This window comes from Crocodylus siamensis, chromosome 6, assembly GCF_052110815.1.
Source record: "Crocodylus siamensis isolate JL-2025a chromosome 6, ASM5211081v1, whole genome shotgun sequence".
In the NCBI taxonomy this organism is placed as follows: domain Eukaryota; kingdom Metazoa; phylum Chordata; order Crocodylia; family Crocodylidae; genus Crocodylus; species Crocodylus siamensis.
Window position 1 is genome coordinate 71,336,837 of NC_143400.1, and position 19,138 is coordinate 71,355,974.

Genomic DNA, 19,138 nt, shown 5'->3' on the forward strand with positions numbered 1-19,138 from the left:
AACTTTTCTAAGATCTTCCCCAGGATAGAAGTCAGGCTAATAGCCCTGTAGTTAGCCGGATCCACTCTCCTCCTTTTCTTGAAGATCGGCACCACATTGGCCTTCTTCCAGTCTTCGGGCACTACACCAGAGCGCCAGGAGTTTTCAAAGATCCGTGCGAGGGGCTGGGCTATGATGCTCGCCAGTTCCTTGAGTACCCTGGGGTGCAGATTGTCAGGGCCAGCTTCTCAAGATGTTCCTTCACGAGGTCAGCATAAAGGGCAGACTTTGCGTAAATCTCAGTTCTCTCCCTGCAAAACTTAGAAGTTCTGCAACACTGAGTTACCCATTCACCTGAAGCTCATCTCTTTCAATTTTACAGTATAGCTTAAAACTGTCAATGAATCTGTAGTTATTCTAATACCATTAACTGTCTGAATACTTGAAAAAGATATATTTAAAATCTCTCAGTCCTTTTTATTTTTAGAAGTAGTTCTAAAGTTGTGTGTTTCAAAATTATTGCAAGTTGTCCATATAATTGGCAATCTGGCTTTTACTTAAACTTGTTGCTGGAAAACAAGTGTCAGCACAGGAAGTGTAGAATTCTTTTTGTCCAAAAACTAGATCCCAGAATGTAAGTCCAGATGATTGTTGTTAAGGGTATTTACATTGTACTGTAGTTAAAGTGAAATCTTAGCACCTCATTCATAATCTGTAGCTATTCTGGTCAGGGACAAATTTTTAAATTACAGTTACCATGTAGCACAGATTTATAGTCAGGTTTTTTGCACTATTCTGTATCTACTATACGCTGAACTGTGATTAATTTGATGTATGCCAAATCTCTTTTCTTTGGTAATCACGGTATGCAAAAGTGTTAGTACTGTAAAACTCAAATGTACAGACAGTGTCAATTTATATTAAGGTCCAACGTTTAGTAATCTGATCTCTACATGAGTTAAAAATTTGTGCCCTACATGAGGATGGAACAAAATGATGCAAATTTGCCACTAAGTTCAGCTGAGCTGATTCAGCAGAGTTGTACCCAATTGTGACAGAGCTCAATTTACATCATTAATATATTAGAAGCACAATAATACATCTACATAGTCTGTCACTACAGACGATTCACTTTTGCTACAAATTAAGACCTAATTTGGCCTCAGTTATGCAAAATTTATAGCACATAAAGCACTTCTAGCCAAGAAAAGAAAAATCTTTCACTGATTTGGTGTTTGAAAAGTTAGTCAGGCCTGGAAAAATAAAGCAAGAAGTTAAAGTTGGAACCCATCCTTCTACCCCTGACAAAAAAACAAGCCCAAAACAACAAAATAATCCTACCTGTGTACCTGGTCAACAACTGCCTTGGATGGCAGCCTCCAGATTATCCTGGGCTTGGGTTCCCCAGTAGCTGAACAATTCAGAAGCAATCTATCCCCAAAATTCAACTGAGTTATTTGTTGAGATGCTGTTTCTATTCTGGGAAGTGTATCTCTCTGTTCCACCATGAGATTTACCACCCTCCTCTCTGAGCCAGTAGAGCTCGTAGCTATGCATTCGTAATTCCCACTGTCAGAAGGAACTAAGTTCCTTATATGGAGGGTTCCATTGGAAAAAAGGAAAAGTTTGGCATTTATAAATTGCAAAGGCTTCACTACTGTTCCATCAAAGATCACCCAGTGAAGGCTTGGGATAGGATTTCCTTTTGCAGTGCAAGGGAGTTTCAAGCTTTCACCCATTATTCCTGCAATATGTTGTCTCTTTTCTTCCAAGATGATGGGAGGTGCTGCAATCACTTGTAGTTTTACTGCCAGTGTATCAGTACCAGCTGGATTATTAGCCATACATGTGTAAAGCCCTCTGTCATAAACAGTGACTTCTTTGATTATTAGTGTGCCATCTGGTTGTATGAAAACTTGCCTACTTTCTACAGAAGATTCTGAGACGTATGTTTTGTTTGCCAGAATCCATGAAATGGTAGGGACAGGTCTACCTTCAGCTCTGCACTTCATTGCCACAAGCTTTCCAGAATGGACAGTGATTACTTTTGACCTGCCTTCTAGGATCCTGGGTGGATATGCCACCACAGACAAAGTGACCAGGAGCCGGTCTGAGCCATGCTGATTGGCAGCAACACACAGGTACTGTCCACGGTCCTGAATGTTCACGTTCTGGATGGAGAGGGTACCATTGGCAAATACTTCAAATCTGTTGTCACGTTTGCTTTTTGACACATCAGTTCCTATTAAATAAAGAGAACAAAATATATCTCACCAAGAGCCATTCCTTTTTCTTTCTGTCTAATACAGTAATATTTATATACAAAATCACAGCCAACTATCTGTCAAGTTTTTGATTCTGCATTCCTTAGGGTAGGTATTTATATAAGCAGTGAAAAGAAGTCTTGCTATAACCAGCAAAAAATAATTTCTAAGTAGAAGTGATCTTCCAGTAAGACAGTGATGGTTGCTAGTACTTTGGTATACGTCTAGTCGCTTTGTGTAGTGGTTTTCTAATTGGGATAATCTTTTGTATAGGTATTACTAGAAAGAACCTATTGTTAATGTATAACAATTATTTACATTTTTTCCCATATGGATAGCATACTAATGTTGAATATATCTTTTTATGTTACTACTTACTTTTTTCCTTACAGATGCCTATTTTATAATCCAATAAGTCACCCCACAGTGCGTACGCTGTGCCTGACTATTGCTATTGGCAGGGCTTACAGCCCTCATAAACTATGGCATGGTGTGCCTAGCATTTGACTATTTGCTAAAGAATAGTGGAGGAAGACATTTTTTAAAAGTTTCATAAAGATTACCTGATGATACTTTAGTCCAGTGTCTTGTTGGAGGAGGATTACCAGTAGCTTCACAAGGGATAAAGGCATCTGAGTTAGCTGGTACTGTAAAAGCAGCCAATTTTCCTCCAATAATTCTGGGCTTTTCCACTCTATTCATATAAGAGAAGTCCAAGGCTACAGGATTGGCAGTAGTAGCTTCTTGATCTGCTCTCTTGTCAGACCAGCTTTTCACAGAATTGTCTTTTTCCTTTTCCCATGGTGGAGCATATTGAGTGGAGCTCTGTGGAGATTTTAATACAGTCAGAGTATTAACCATTAATGTTTTGCCCCTTTCTGGAACATCTGGAGAGAGTTTATGCCAAAACTTATTTTTCTGCCAGGGAGCAGGTGATGTTACTGTTATTAAGGATTCTAGTGGGGTAGGATGCTGTATGCTCGGGTAGATGCCACGGATAGTTGCAACAGGAGTTTTTGTACTTAATCCAGCTTTATTGGAAAATATTGCCTCTGCCATGTGTTTCTGCTGAATGACCTCCTCTCCCATATGTTGTTGTTTTTTAAGTTGTTCAAAATATATCAATTCAGATGTTACAATGGATGAGGTAGGTAATATAGTGGGGGTGTTTAAAGGCTTAAACTGTGACATGGCTGGGATTGTAGTGGTTGGCCTTTGAGTAATGAATGTTTCAGATGCTACTTCAACAGCTTTAGTGTTCTCATGTATGGTATCTCTCATTGGTGCCTGTGTGGTAGTTATGGATGAAACATTAGTTATGTCAATTGTGCTAAGAATCTGTGGTTGAGGCATTGTAATTGACACTGCACTTGTATTCTTAGAAAGAGATGTGGGTGCAGGTATGGTGGATTTAATTAAAGATTTAGCTGTTGTCAAGAAAGGCCGTGAAGTATTCATTGCTAAGCTTGTGCTGTGACCTGTAAAAATGTTTTGGATTTGTGATATCAAAATCTTCTTTTGAGGTTTTTTCCTTCTATGTCCTTTCCTCCTTCCTAGTCTGGTTTTGGTTCTAATCATTTTAATTTCAGTTGGGGCAGCAGTTGTAGATTTAAACACTGGCATTGGCATTGTTGCAGTCCCTTGGTTTACATCAGGTGCAAGACTGGAATAAGATGCTAGTTCTGCACTAGTAAGGGATGTAGTGGGAATATATTTATCTGATGCACTACTGCCATCATTCCTATATTTAGTTAAAGATAGGAAATCATCAGCTTGATTTCTGTTTGCTAAAATAGTTGTTACAGGTAAAGGAGAAACTCTGTAGATGGATAAAGCTTCTGTGGTTTGGGGAAACATGGTTGTTACTGTCACTGATGGCACTGTACTTGTTTGTATTTGGGATGGTTTCTTCAGTAGCTCTTTTTCAATGTGTGTGTTTCCAAAGAGGTGTTGCCAAGTAATTTTTCCTCTTAAAATTTGGGAAGACGTTCTATTTTTGTGTGGGATTGATGCAGCAGTGGAAGATATCTTGTAGCCTGTAGTAGGAGAAGTTTCCACAGCTGTCCTAAGGGGAGGGACTGCAGTTGCTGAATGATGGGTACTGAAAGATGGGATTCTATTGGTGTATGTTTGCAATGGTGCACTAGCCTCTAATTCCTTCAGTGAAGGATTCTGCATGCTTTCTATATAGAAAGGCATTATTGTAGGAGTTGTGTTTTCTCTTTCTTCCGTAGGTCTTTTTTTCCCTTCAATAAGGAGTACTGTGTTCTCACTTTTTGTTGTTAGTTGTTCTGACACAAGCACTGGTATATCTGTTCTTGAAGGAGTGGGCACGTTTGTATGATGGGTAAAAGGAGGACTGCTGGAAGAAGTTAAGATAGGTGAACATGATTGACAGCTTGCATCCAGCTGTATATCTGGAGTCATAGTCGTACTTTCTCTCATTGATTCTGATTTCACAAAATTATATCTGTGTCCTCTGAAGCTTGGAATTTGATCTGGTCTGACAATTCGTCTCCTAGCAGAAATTTTCCTCCGTCTTCCATAACGTCGTCTCAACTGCGGTGTGTGTGTTGTAACATCTCTTATTATCTGAATCTGTTGATGAGTAATAATAGTTGAGCCCAGTGGTAGTTTAGGAGCTATTAGTTTTTGAGTACTATGAAAATAAATGTGACCAAATTCATTGTTTGATTCACTGACTGTCACTACTGATATCTGATGATCTGATTTAGTTGAAGTCTTATTGACTGACTCAGTGAATATATTGAGCTTTTCAGCTGCGCTGTGGGAAGTTACAAGGTTGGGAACTTCAGTAAGATCTGCAAGTGATGTTGTAGATAGGATTTTTAAATAGGGATTGCTTTCCCCAGAAGTGATGAATCTGTGTTCATTGTCAAAGCCTTGAGTTGTGCTACTCACTAGATTGGATGTAGTTAATGAATGCATATTAGTTGATGATGTTTGATTAAGTTGAGAAGTCTCCAGTGATTTCAGTTTTGTGACCCCATATTTTGGATTTGTATGCATTTTTTTGCTCTCAGGTATAGCAGTTTGTGTAATCCACGGACTGATTATTGGATTTACTGCCCCTGTAACTGTAACAGAAGTTGTTTTGGGGTTTGTGCTACCTGAAGTTATTTCAGGTTCTGAAGTTACAACATCTGCTGATGCTTTAATGAAAATTGGTATACTAGGTGTTTTAGTTGCTAGTGTAATAAATTCCTCTTCAGGAGGTACAGCACCCCTGGATGTTTCTTCCCCATACATAGGTGCTTTTGAGGATTGGTAAACTGATATTGGTGCTTTAGTTGTGGCATCTTCTTGTTTTCTTGTCAGTGTGGAGTAGTTCTTTGTTCTTTCTAAAAATGCTGCCCAGTGTTTTGGATCAATTTTCCTAGTGGAGGGAGTAAATTGTCTCCTATGGCCCTGAAGCCGTCTTTTTATTTTGTCCCCATTGCGCCTGTAAGTAATTTCTCTATAATTATTCCTGTTTGCATTCTGTATGGGTTGATTTCCAGGTGCAGAGCTTGGACCTACTTGATTTGTTACTAAAGTTCGCACTGGAGCTAAAAGGTTCTTATCTGTTGTAACAGCATCAAGCACCTTATGACCAGATCCATCTTCATCTCCCTCCTCTTCTGGAGCTGCATTTTGTTTCTGTGATTTGTTCTCATTCCTTCTAATGAGTATGTTGAAAATCAAAAAATCAACACCATATTTATTGGCTGCTACACATCTAAAATGGCCATTATCTTTATCTGTCACCCTTTGTATTTTTAACGTCCCATTGTGAAAAATATGCTTGTTTCTTGCAGACTGATGAAGAACCACGTGGTCAGGTAGGATCCAAATAATAGATGCATCTGGGACACCACTAGACTGACAGGGGAGGTAGAGTGTGTCACCAATAAATGCAGATAGCTGAGCCCCATTTATGTTGTTGAGTTCTGTGTAAGGATCAATCACGGTAATCCTAAATGTTAGTACATCAGCATCATTATAATTTGTACCTATGCAGTGATAAAGCCCAGTGTCAAAAGTGTCAGCTGCGCGTAGTGTGAATTTTCCAGTTTTGGCTATTACTATTCTTCCATCTTCACCAATATATGGGGCTCTAACTTTGCTCCCATCAGCTAATATCCACTCAATCACAGGAATAGGCTCTCCAAATGCTTGACAGTCTAGCTCCACAGTCCCACCAATTAAAACAGTATGTTCCAATCTTGTCCTATTGTCTCTTGAAATTATGGCCCAATTATGCCTGTCTTCTTTTTCATCAGGACTGGGCAAAATGATTTGAGCATCAGTTAGGTATCGGATATGCAGAGTACTGAGTGTAGTGGCTGTCCTGTCTAACTGTAAAGCTACTTGTCCTTGCATCAGCCAAGCAGGTTCAGTTCTCAGTTCAGTTTCTACATTAGTAAAAACTTCTTCATACTCAGAGTAAACCTGTTTGTATTTGTAACTAATATAAGGCACTTTGGTCAGCAGGAGTTTCCTTTCAAGTTGTAGAGGAGAATTACTATAAAGGGCTACTATTCTCCAGAGTTGTTGAATATGTTCGTAGTCAATCCCACATGTGAGAAATGTTGAGAATGATATTTTGAGTATTGTATTGTCACCATCATTGACAAATGAGACTGGGAACATTTTTGTAGGTCTCTGAACATTGCAAACCAAGTTAGCTTGATTTCCTGTTTGGTCAGTCATGTTCAAGATCATAGATCCTATGGGAGCTATGAAATCTTTAGGAGATACAGAAGTGAAGTCCCCTTCATCTGGCAAAGTAATGTTTTTAAATTTCAGGGAAGGATCTATGGCTGGCTTGGTACAAATTAATGCAGCAGGTGGAATCTCAACTAAATTTTTGCCCTTGGAGTTCCTGGGATTAGCACAAACTGGGCACTGCTGGGTACCGGAAGAAGCCCTGTCTTTCTTGCACTTCACAACATCTAGGGGAAGAAAAAATAATGCAATAAGTTTTTGGAATAATAGTTCTAAACAACAATTTATAATCAACAATTTTACAAGGTTTGTCTTAAAATAGAAGGCGATAACACATGGATATGGTGATCTTAAAGTGGTCATCAGCTTTTGTTTTGTTTCCTAGTCTATTAGCAATATTTATCAAACCAAAAAATTACTATCACAACTAGTAATCACGCTATCACCACTTCGTGTAATTTAGCACCTATATGAAGATCTCAGTGATTCACAATTTTCCTTGACTCAGTTGTGACATATAGCCAATAGCTGCCTTTGGGAAGCACAGAGACCGAGTAAGAGCTTTGGAGGTTATTATGCTATTGTGTCCAACTCTGTGCAGGGCAGCCAAAAAACAGAAAAAGTCCTTGTCCCTTCTTCCTAACTTGTGTAGCTTCATAGAGGACACAATAGACATAATTATTTTTAGAGGGTAAGTAATTATTAGTTTTCTTATTTTAACACAGGTAAAGAATAGAGAATTGGTTCAGATGGTTTGGCAGGGATGATCCTACTAAGTGCATCTACATGTGTGCTTTACTGCAGTTGACTAATTAGCTGCAGAGTGAAGTGTCCCTGTCTACATGCATGCCTATATTAGGATACAGTAAATTAGTTAACTCTGCTGTAAGATAGTACTGTTTGAGACAAGTACTAGCCTACAGCGGAGTAATTTACGCCACTGCAGTGCATATATAGATAGTTATTAGGGATGGCTGGGGCATGACGGTGCTACAGTGTAGGGACTTCCTGCTGGCTAGCCCCACACTGAAGTGCCCTCATGCCCCAACCAGACCCTCCACTGCCCAACACGACCACCCAGAGCCCAGGGCTAACCTTCTCCTTTTATTTCTACTAGAAATAAAATCCAGACTTTTTGGCTTCCATTTTGTCCTTTTATCCACAGGACACTCTTTCCTTTCCATCTCATTTTTCTCCATGCAAATGTCTAATAGCACTTTGGTAGCATAAACTACTTAGAACTTATGGGGTTATGAAAAAAAATTAGCTCAGAAATTTGTCTGAAGAAAGCTGATTATTCTTGTAAATAATAATTGTTATTTCTGACACTAACAGGAGAATATTCTTTAACATAACATTAAAACAAGCAAAATCAGAATGTTGCTTGCTCTGGTGAGCAACATGTCTAGAACAGAGGTGATCAAGCTTTTGTCCCCATGGGCTAGATAAGCAGTGCAGACCTGGTCCACAGGTCAGATCAAGTTCTGCACACTAGATTTCTACACCCAGCCCTGCACATCTGGATAGGGCCCCATATAGCCCTCAGACTCAGTACCATCTCTGCCCAGCCCTGCATGCTCTCAGACTGCCCACACCGAGCCCCATGTGCTTGATTGGAGCTTGCACCAGCTGCATGTCTAATCTAATATGAAGGATCCCAAATTTTCAGACCCGTGGGGGGTCCCATTGGCTAGATCACACAGTGCCTGCGCTAGATCTGGCCAGTGGGTTGGAGGTTGAACAGCCATCATAAAGGATGAACAGAAACTATTACAAAGTAATGTTTTACACTTTCAAAAGCATTGCTGTATTAATGACTCATCACTCACCTGTCATTTAATTACTAATTTGGCAAAGACTCTGCTCTGAATATGATTACATTCAATTACTAGTAATCATAATATTACTTGGCACTTAAATGGTACATGCACTTCATCAACAGCAATCACAGCACTTTCCAACTGTTAGTTATTTTCTTCATTTTACAAATGGCCCTGAGAATGTAAGGTCAAACATCAAGTCAGAATTATAATTCAGTTCTCTAGACTCCTACTCCTACTCCCTCTAGACCAGAGGTGCTTAACCCCTCTCCCAGAAGCCAGATCTGGTCCACAGAGCCATGTCATCTAACCCTCAGGGCTTCCTGAGTGTCCAAAAAATTAGCAGCAGGAGAGTGATGGCATCATTATTTGCTGCTCCCCCACTGCCACCCATGAGGAGCTCTGCAGGCTGGATAGCATAGCTCAGTGGACTATATCAGGCATGGAGGCTGGAGCAACACAGGACTCAGTCCAGATGCCTGGGATCTATTCAGAATAGGGTTTGATTTGGGTACTGTGTCCTGAAGATCCAGTCTGCAGACTAGCTGACACTATCTATCTATCCCATGGGGCCAAAAGGTTGAGCACCACTGCTTTAAATAATGGTGCCTCTGTTGCAAAGAACCTAGTGTAAGTCACCAAAATTTAATTAGGAAGCAAAAATAAACAGAAATCTTTCATCTCGCACTGTACCTTGTTGCTTTTGTACCCAGTCAGCAAACCATTGTAGATCACAATCACAGGACCAGGGGTTTCCATGAAGGTATATACTCTCTAACTCAAGCAAACAGGAAAACATATCTTGTGGCAATGAAGTTAAGAAGTTGTCAGACAAGTATATATGCTTTATGGAGGATATTTTAAATATCTGGAGGTAGCGCAAGGTGACAAAAGTGTCTGGATGAATCTGTCTAAGTAAATTTCCTTCCAAATGAACCAGCCTCAGAGACGTAAGTCCATAGAAAACTTTTGGGTTTATAAATTCAATTCTGTTGTGATCCATGTGCAATCGTACCAAGCTCTTGAGACCATGAAATGTGTCCTTCTGAAGTATTCTGACTTGGTTATAGCTCATTTTTAAAACCTGTTGATGAAAAAGTGGGGTGGGGGGGTAGAGCCAAGTCTTATTAAGAGCTATAGTATACTGTTATTGTTAGAAGACATCTAGCCAGATATGAATTAGTCTATTAAGAAAAAGTGCCTATGTACTATGGATCCTCCCTGCCCCCATGAATAGATTGTTGTTTTTTTTTAGAAACTTCTTTCTAAACATATTTATGATCCAAAGATACCTTCTTAATCAACAGATTGGTCAACATAAAGCATGCAGACATGTTTGGAAAATATAGTTACTGATGGTCAACTCCTGCTCACTCTAATTCAAAATCCCAGTTACACAACTTCTATGAAGGAAGTAAAGCAGAATTTGACTGTAAAATATGTGTCTCTCTTTTTCCCCCCTCTAGTTTGTACCAAACAGATATCTAACAAACATAAGAAGGTAAGCAAAATTCTACTTTGACTAATATGACTGATAAAACTGGTAACTTGCCAACAGCTTGAATTTTTATTTTGGTGGTAATATGCTAGCTAATGATCAACTTTCAGATACTGCTTGGCAGCCTGATAATTAGAATGCTATCTTTGTAATCCAAAGTCAGCAAATTTGGCAGGATATTACTGAAAGGTAGTGAATGTAGAATCTCACAATCTGTTCTATACAAGCTTTTTCCAGATCAGAATCATAAGTTACATACATTAGAACCTTCTTAATTCTTCAAATAGTTTGAGGAACAACTATAAATTTTGCAAGTGTGTGAGTAATCAAACAACACATATAGCAGTTATAATTCATCAATCTACTTTTATTTGTCAAATACAATTCAGATGTAGCTATTTATGGACATGTGTAGACGAAACAAGGGGCATATGTGCACAACACTTTAAAGCAAGTTAAATTCCTTTGCACTGCTTTAATGGTGTTGGTGTTCCCATGCGTCAGCACTGTATTGCACATTAATTCTAGCCATTATAGCACATTTGGTGGCATAATGCACCTTAAATGACTTTGGGGTGCAGCAAACTAAAACACCACTGAGGAGTTTGAGTTTAGTTTGCTGCCCTACAGCTGTGGTATAGAGCACCGGGCTCTGTGAGCCTCAGGGACTCTGTAAGCAGCCCGTGCAGCCTGATCTCCCCACCTGCCCCCACTGGAGCTTTCTTGCCTGCATGAACTGCAGGGGGGAACTTCCCCCTGAAGCTGCAGTGCCCCCCGGGACTGCCCAAGCCAGGTGCCTGTGGGCAGGTGCTACCTGCGGGGTGAGGGCACCGCTGCCACAGAGGGAAGTACCAGCCTCCGCTCCCGCCCCTGCAGTCCAGGGACTGCTCTGCCCATTGGCAGCTCACCCTCCCCTCCCCACTGCTGGAGAGGCAGGTAAGATGGGTGTACATGACATGGGGGTTTACTTTGCCCTAAATTAAAGTGGCATTTTTAAAAACCCACCTTCATTTTAGGGCCCCCATTTTGTCTATATACGCCCTAAAGCTATAGTTCAGTCAGTTCATTAACAGCAGCTGTCTACATCAAAGTTTTAGCTGGGGAACTTGAAGTTCCTGTCTACATATTGAGTTATTCTGGAACATCTATTCCTGAATAACTCCATGTGCAGACACATGTATTCCAGAACAAGGCACTTTCACATGTGTACTGGGGTGTGTCCACACATGGAGCTAGGCCTAGTCTACACCACAAAGTCTAGCTGGTAGAATTCAATCTCTGCCAGCAAAACTTTGACTGCATTCACACTCAACCCCTCTGTACTGGCAACACCTATTAGTCTGCCAACAGAGTTGCTCTACTTCTGCCTAGCAGCCCAGGTGTGTACATACTCCTGTGCCTTCAACTGGCTACTGTAGCTCATTCAGCTGCCTGTGCCATCCCATCATGCACCTTGTGCTCTGGTGGAACAGCTGCTGAGTGGGGCTGCTCAGAGCTTCCAGAAGCATATCACTTTGCAGGTGTCCAGGTGAGTTGGCAGTGGCAGTTGCTGGCTTCTATCAGAACTTCCTGGCACCACAAGTATAGACAGAGCTATAGGCATGAAGAGATGTTCCAGAATAAGTCCATGTGTTGACAGGCACTTACTCTCCTCAGCTGCTAGAGGGCTCTTCTGAAAATTCCCCTCAGCTTTCTATGGTAGCTATGAGGCAGCTCAATGAAGTGCAAAGTGCTCTGATGTCCAGTTGTTGGAGCTCCCATCCAGCCAGTAAAATGTGCACTAATTCAGCCTGAGGCATTGCAGCAGTTGTCCTATGTAACTTCTCATCTGGAAAATGGAAGGACTGTATTTTTAAAGGAACGTGTGAGCTGCACACAATTTTTGTCCAACGATAACAGTTATCCTTTACATTCTAAGTGGACAATCTACCCAAAGATAGAAGCGCCTCTCATATCATAATTTATATAAAAAAAAAAAAGTCATTGTTATACAATACCTTGCTACCACAGTCTCTTTCTTCTTTGTGCAAATAGTGGGATGCCTAAATTAGCGAGGATTTGCTCTCATGTTCACCAGTGTATTCCTTGAAATAAAGCACCAAATACTACAAAACATAGGCTGCTTACTGACATAAAAAACCCAAATGTCACTTTAAACTCCATGCACCCCTGCACCGAGCCCGTCTCATACCCAGAAGAGGCATCGCATTAGTTTGACCCAGCTTACCCAACATCTGTATAGCCTGGGCACTTTGGCAGGGCTTTTTTGGCACTTTTATCTCATAGCTGATTCAATCAGCTGTGAGATAAAAGCATGATCCATACAGATGCTTCAGAGCCGCATTGAACTAATACACTGCCTCTTCTGGTAAAGTGCATGTTTTCACATCTGTCAGCAACTATATATATTATTATAACACTAAGTAACTATGGCATTCTCAAGTGTTAGAATATAACGTTTTCAGTTGGACTTTCTTTGCTGAAGTATGAGAAAGCAGCAAAACTACTGCTTGATGGAATATGATTCTTCTTAAAATGTATTAATTTAGTGTCTCAAATTAATAAAAGAAAACGTTGTTACCAAAGATATACTGGGAGCTTTGCAGACTTATTTAAATCCAGTAATACAAAGAACTGCAATCGTAGTTGTACTACCTAAGTATAGTGATGTAGATATCTACTTTGACATTTATACCATGCTCATTAAATGGTATCTGAATGCCTATTTGTGACTGAATAAATTTCCTATTGGGATATTGTATTACAGCTTAGGGCTATTGGGAAGGGAAAGATAATGACTTCCTTTAAGTACCTCACACTTCATTTAGCAGCCATTTGAAACTGGAAACTAGTGTAGATGGTGCTACTAATCTATCATTTGTTAAACCTGTCATAGACCACCACAATCCTAAAATGAAGTCATCTTCCACTTTTAGCCCTTACCTGTAATGAATGTAAATCGATGAATGTTTTATCAGGAATTGTATGGATCTCATTGCTGTGTAACATCAACAACTCCAGTTTCTCCAAGCCGGAAAAGTCTGTTTCAGTGAGTTTAACCAAGCTGTTGTAACTGTAACAAACATTTCATTCCAGATCTGAATTTAGTCAGCTAAAATTCAAAGGTAAAAAAACCAAAAATGACTCTCATATTAGAAAGATTTTCTCACTTGAGAAGGAAAAATTTAAATCCTCTCCACTTAGACCCAAACTGATTATGCCAGCTTATTTCACATGGATAAACAAACCAACTGCCATGGGTATTAGAGTGTTTATTATTAAACATTCTTATTTATATTGTGGTAGAACAAAATCTGTGTTCAGGACCAATATCCCCTTTTACTGGGCATTTGATAGGGGTGCACCAATAAAAATTGTTGGGCTAATACTGATAGCTGATTAATAATGAGCCCTGTTGGCTGATACCAATCCAACTGCCGACATGCAACCCAGCAGCTTGGAGAGCAGTGTCCAGATGTTAAGTCGGTTGTGGAAGAGGGGACAGGGAAGGTGTGTGGGGGGCAGAAGATTGAGGCCCCCATGGTGAGGGAAAGAGTGGGGCTGGGGCCGGTGCTGCCTAGCTAGGGTAGGGCACAGAATGAAGCCACAAGCAGCTGGTCTGGGGGGAGCAGAAAGGAGTGGGGGGGCACTCCCATCACTGTATGCACCCCTGAGGAAGGCATGGAGGGGTGCATGTGCCCCCCAGCGGGGGTGTGGGCTGGGGCTGCACTCAGGGTGAGCACTGGTGGTGCTGGGAGTGAGGACTATGGGCCCTGCCCCTCCCAGTGCTGCTGCTGCCTGCCCTGAGCACAAATCCCCGCTGGGAAGAGCCCAGTGCTGCCCTGAGCCCCAGTCCACAGGGCAGCCTGCCCTCAACCCATGCACAGATCTGGGGGGCATGTGCCCACCCCATGCTTCCCCTGTGGGTGTGCACATCAGTGGGAGCTGCCCTGCCCTCCCCATGCCTCCTGGATGAGCCACTTGTAGCTCCATCTCATGCCCTGCCCCAGCTGGGCAGTGCCTCCTCAGCCCCACTCCCTCCCTTACTGAGGGGTCCTTGATCTGTCCCCCTTGTACCCCTTCCCCTTCCCCCCCAACAGACTTACCAGCCACATGCTGCTGCCAGGCTGGCCATGTGCATGCTCTGGCTGCACGCATGCACATAGCATTTGTCGGCAGCATTATCAACCACATCAGCCAAAAAAAGCTGATTGCTGATAATATCAGTTTTCCTTTTATCGGTGCCAATACGATATGGACCAATGTATTTGTGCAACTCTAGCATTTGATCGTAGTAGGCCTGATGCTATGTCCATTTAAATTCCTGAAAAGGCTTCCATTGGCTTCAATAAGCATTAAATAAAACCCTTATCATGAAGCCTAGGTCATCTTAAGAACTGAAAAACTCACCATCTCCTTGTTAAATAAGGGTATGTCTGCCCAATACAGAATGTATAGCCATACCTGAGTCGCATGTAAACTGATAACTGTTAATAGTGATGGGATTCAGCATGAGCTGTACAAGCATACCCCAAATCCTTAATAAGTTTTTAATAGCCAAAACTACTGTTTTGCCATGGCTTGACTGCTATCTAGGACCTCAGGTAACTATAGTACATTAAAGCTAGGTCATAGCTACATATTATTCACACCTCCCAACTCCCCCCTCCCAAATGATTCAAGATTGTCTAGTCTATATAATGATCTTTTTACATGAAGTTGCTGATTGCCTTTGTTTGATTGTAGTTTTAAGATTTTTATAGTGCACCATTTACAGATAACCATATTTCCATGGAAAGTTTTAGAAATAAACAGGGACAAATGAGTTAGGATAAAATCAAAATCATTACCCACCTCCACTGCCTATGTTTTGAGACTGAGATATTTAGGACAGTAGATGTTATTTCCTACCTATCTGGTCATTTGAAATGGAAAAAAAACCTACTTAGTATTTTTTTCACTTCTAACAATTTGGTCTGTCCAGAGTATAAGTGGGAGTGCTGGCATGCATCATGATGGTACTTTTGAGGGACTTATGTTCTCACAACAGACCTGTGAAGCAAAAAGTATTATCATCTCCATATGACATGTAGTATTTGAGGCTTCTTACACATAGAATCTCACAGAGATTAAGTAGTTTTCCCATGGTTATGTAGCATGTCTGTGGCAGAACTTGTGGTGTGACCACATCTACAAAATTTCCAGCCCAGGGCCTTAACCGTAAAATCCTCTTTCTTTTGTAATGATTATCTAAGTTCCAGGTCCCTTTTGGGTTTAATTTTACTGACTCAAGAGGCTCAGATAAATATTAAAAAGAACTTTAGCAGAAAAGCTTTGGGATATTCTTGCATGCTAGTGATCAGGCCGCAGCTAGAGTACTGCATCAAGTTCTGGGCGCTGCACTTCAGGAGGGATGTGGACAGCATGGAGAGGATCCAGAGGAGGCCAGTCGCGTGATCAGGGGGCAGCAGGGCAGGCCCTACGAGGAAAGGCGACGGGACCTGAACCTGTTCAGCCTCCACAAGAGGAGGCTGAAAGGGGATCTGGTGGCTATCTATAAACTGGCCAAGGGAGACCAGCAGGCAATGGGAGAGTCCCTGTTCCCCCAAGCACTAAAGGAATAACAAGGAACAATGGCCATAGCTGACAGAGTAGATTCAGACTGGATGTCAGGAGGCGCTACTTCACTGTCAGGGCAGCTAGGATATGGAATCAACTTCCAAGATAAGTGATGCTGGCTCCTACCCTGGGGGTCTTTAAGAGGAGACTGGATGAACACCTTGCCTGGGTCATCTGACCCCAGTACTCTTTCCTGCCATGGCAGGGGGTTGGACTTGATGATCTGCTCAGGTCCCTTCCAACCCTAGAAACTATGATAGTCATGATTTTGCTTCAAAGGTAGCTGGAGGAAGAAGGTGAAATTGAGCATCAGACTGACAGCTGTAGATAAGGAAAAGAGAGTAAAAATGATAAAAACCCTGAAAATCTGCAGCTGCTTTTATAAATTGCCTTTTAATAAATATTATTTATTTATATTAAATAAATTGCCCCTATATGAGTATTTAGGGTTTCTGGGTTTCAGTTTTTCTGTTTTGTGAACTATGGTTCAAATAAATTAATTTTGCTCTTAAAGTTAAAAATAATTTTCCTTAAATTATAAAACAACACAGCACCAAACAGCTTGGGATATGATTAAGCTTTGCAGGCTCTCACTGCAACCAATTCTGAATACTGCAAAGCACTCAGCTGTAGTTTCTTTACAGACTACATCTGATCTCTCATGTCTTTTTGTGCTTTGATGTTTGCTCAGTTTTGACCCAAACTCAGAAACCTGAGTTACATTTTGCAAGGCAGTGAGCGACCACTACGCAGAATGAATAAAATGCTGCTGTGAAACTTACCCTAAATTGATGCGTTCCACATTTTGGGGTATGCGTGGTGGAATGGCTCTGAGGTACCGGAAAGTACAGTGCACCTCAGTGGGGACATAGCAGGCACAGAGCCTAGGGCAGGCACTACTGGTGGGAAGAACAGCCAGGCATACACTGAAGAGAAATCTGAGCAACCAAGGTTTGCCTCTGTCTGTTACTTTCATCCTGTGCGATGATCCTAAAACAACATCCCCCACAGCAAGCATGAAAAAGTGTAACCTACAAACAAAAGAAAAGCCACAAGCAGTTATACTGTGACATCAATATCTGGTATTTTAAGTGTCAGCACGTGCATTGTCTAACTACAGGTTTTTGTTAGAAAATGTTGCTAGTGCACAAACTCTGGGATTTCCCACATTTTTAGATCTACATAATGCTCAGGGGCATGTATGGTTTTACACAATTCCTTCACAGTTGCTTGCTTGTTAATGAGAAGCACCGTGGGTGGTGTTACTTATTAGGTATAGTAAAGAAAACGAAACCTGCTGCTCTGAGACGATTGTTACCGATGTCTGACTCCAGTTATTTAGGGCATTCATAAATCTGCTTGTAATTTATCCCCACCGAAGAACACGTCAGCTCCCTTCTTGCCAAGCAATTACTCCAAACCAAATTAACTGATTTCAAAGCGTCTGGGCTAGTTCAACACTCAGGATGTTGGAGCGACACGTTCATGTTTCATCCTGTTCCTTCTCTTCCTCAGCCGCCCCCAGCGCCACCCCCCTCCCGCGGCTGCGGACCGGCTCGGGCACGCCGAGGCGCCTCCTGCCGCCGTGCGCCACAGCCCGCGCGCCGTGCCGCTTCCAGCGCCACACCTGGGGGGCGGCTTTGCAGCCGTTTCCAACCCCGGACTCGTTCGTAGGATGACGCTGCCGCTGGTTCAGACGCCCGCGGGCCGGCGCTGCCGGGAGCCCCGCCACAGCAACAGCCGCACCTCCGACGTGCTGCCCGCGCCGCGGGTCGCGCTCGCAGCCGCCCAGCTCCCCCGGCCCCTACCTGCGCCTCGGGCAGCCTCCTCGGCGGGGAGATGCTGAGTGAGGCCACCGCAGGGGCAGCCGGGCTGGGGGCTCCCGACCTGAGCCCGGGGGCATCGCGGCTGCCCCGAGCCACTCGGCCTGGGCACGTGCCAGCCCTGCGCGCCCCCCCTGCTCCCCGCGCTGCAGAGTGCGGGGCCGGCTGGCTCGGCTCGGCTCGGCTCGGCACGGCCCGCCCCCCGCGCGCGGATTGGGGCGGAGGAGGAGAGCCGCCTTCCCCCCGCGACCGCAGCGGGGTGAGACCCAGCCCGTGGCGCCCCCTCCCCCCGCTCCCGCCCCCGCGCCGCGCCGCGCCGCCCCTCCGGGCTCTGCCCCTCCGCCCATCCCCCGCCCCGCCTCAGGTCGCGGGAAGGTGTGAAGAGAATCAGGGCGGCGCTCGGTCCCGCGAGGCAGGGGATCCGCCACCTCCCCGCGTTTGTCCGCACAAAGCCGGTCCTCTCCCCAGGGTTGAGTGACTTCCGAAATGTGCTCTAGGCTCATGGGGACGCCCCGAGGTCGCGTAGTCCCGCACCCTCCAGCCTGCTCAAGCCAGGGCTGTCCCTGACTAAACCCTCCCCGCAGCCAGCTGCCAGTCCGACCTGCTCGCGAACGTCTCCAGGTGGCTTGTTCGAGTGCCTGACCCACCTTATCGTCAGAACAAGTTCCTCCTCCTACTCAGCCTACGTTTCCCCTGCTGCAGCTGGAGGCCGTGACTCCGTTGCCCATTCTTCATCCTCTATCCTTAGCCCGCAGGTATTTGAAGAGGTTGTAAACTCCCCTCTCTGGTTCCTGTGTCCCACCTATTGCTTTTGCACTGCTCCCAGGTGGTGGGACAGAGGTGTGATTTAAGCCAGGACTGCAGAGCAGTACAAAGCCATTGCCCCCTGCGGATCATTGATGCTGATTACTGTGGTAGTGCTTAGAGCTGGCAATCAGGATTGTGACACCACCTTGCTAAGAACTGTATGAGCATCAAATAAGCAGTGGTGTTTATCACAAATACAATAAATATAGTACAGCTAACCATTGTTTTCCCTCACTACATGAAAACATATTCCAATTTTCTCCTTGAATCTCTGGTCACATCTGCATTATTGGCTAGGATGGGAAGAATTTTGACACTCCTCTGGTTCCAGCAGAAGAAGGAGAAAGAGTGGCAAGGGGTAGGAGACCCTCCAGTAAGAAACTTTCTCCTTTCTGTGGTCCAGCTGTGAAAAAAGTGAACAGGAAGCTGGCTGATGGGACAAAAGAGAACTTTGCAAGAGAAAGTGATGTTTCTGTAACAGCTTGCTTTGAATACAGGGGGAAAGGGGATAGCAGAGTTATAAAGGTATGAGAAAAGCACCCAAGGACTTTTTTTTTCAATCGTGGAAAAGCAAACAAAAATCCAGTCATTTAGTGGGTC

At 43.1% G+C, this 19,138-nt stretch overlaps 1 protein-coding gene across 6 annotated transcripts in view; it reads right to left on the reverse strand.

The window, feature by feature from the left end:
• Positions 1-18,397, reverse strand: part of IGSF10 (immunoglobulin superfamily member 10) — a 31,044-nt gene extending 12,647 nt beyond the window's left edge. The window contains exons 1-6 of one of the 6 annotated variants that reach the window (XM_090055406.1): positions 18,379-18,397; positions 16,691-16,939; positions 13,233-13,362; positions 9,485-9,875; positions 2,807-7,198; positions 1,321-2,221 (exon numbers count right to left, since the gene is read on the reverse strand). In XM_090055406.1, coding sequence (XP_089911532.1) covers positions 1,321-2,221; positions 2,807-7,198; positions 9,485-9,875; positions 13,233-13,362; positions 16,691-16,926 — 6,050 coding nt within the window. In that variant the 5' untranslated portion in view covers positions 16,927-16,939; positions 18,379-18,397. The other 5 variants (XM_090055405.1, XM_090055403.1, XM_090055404.1 and 2 more) reach the window with 5 other exon arrangements.
• Positions 18,398-19,138: the final 741 nt, after the last annotated feature.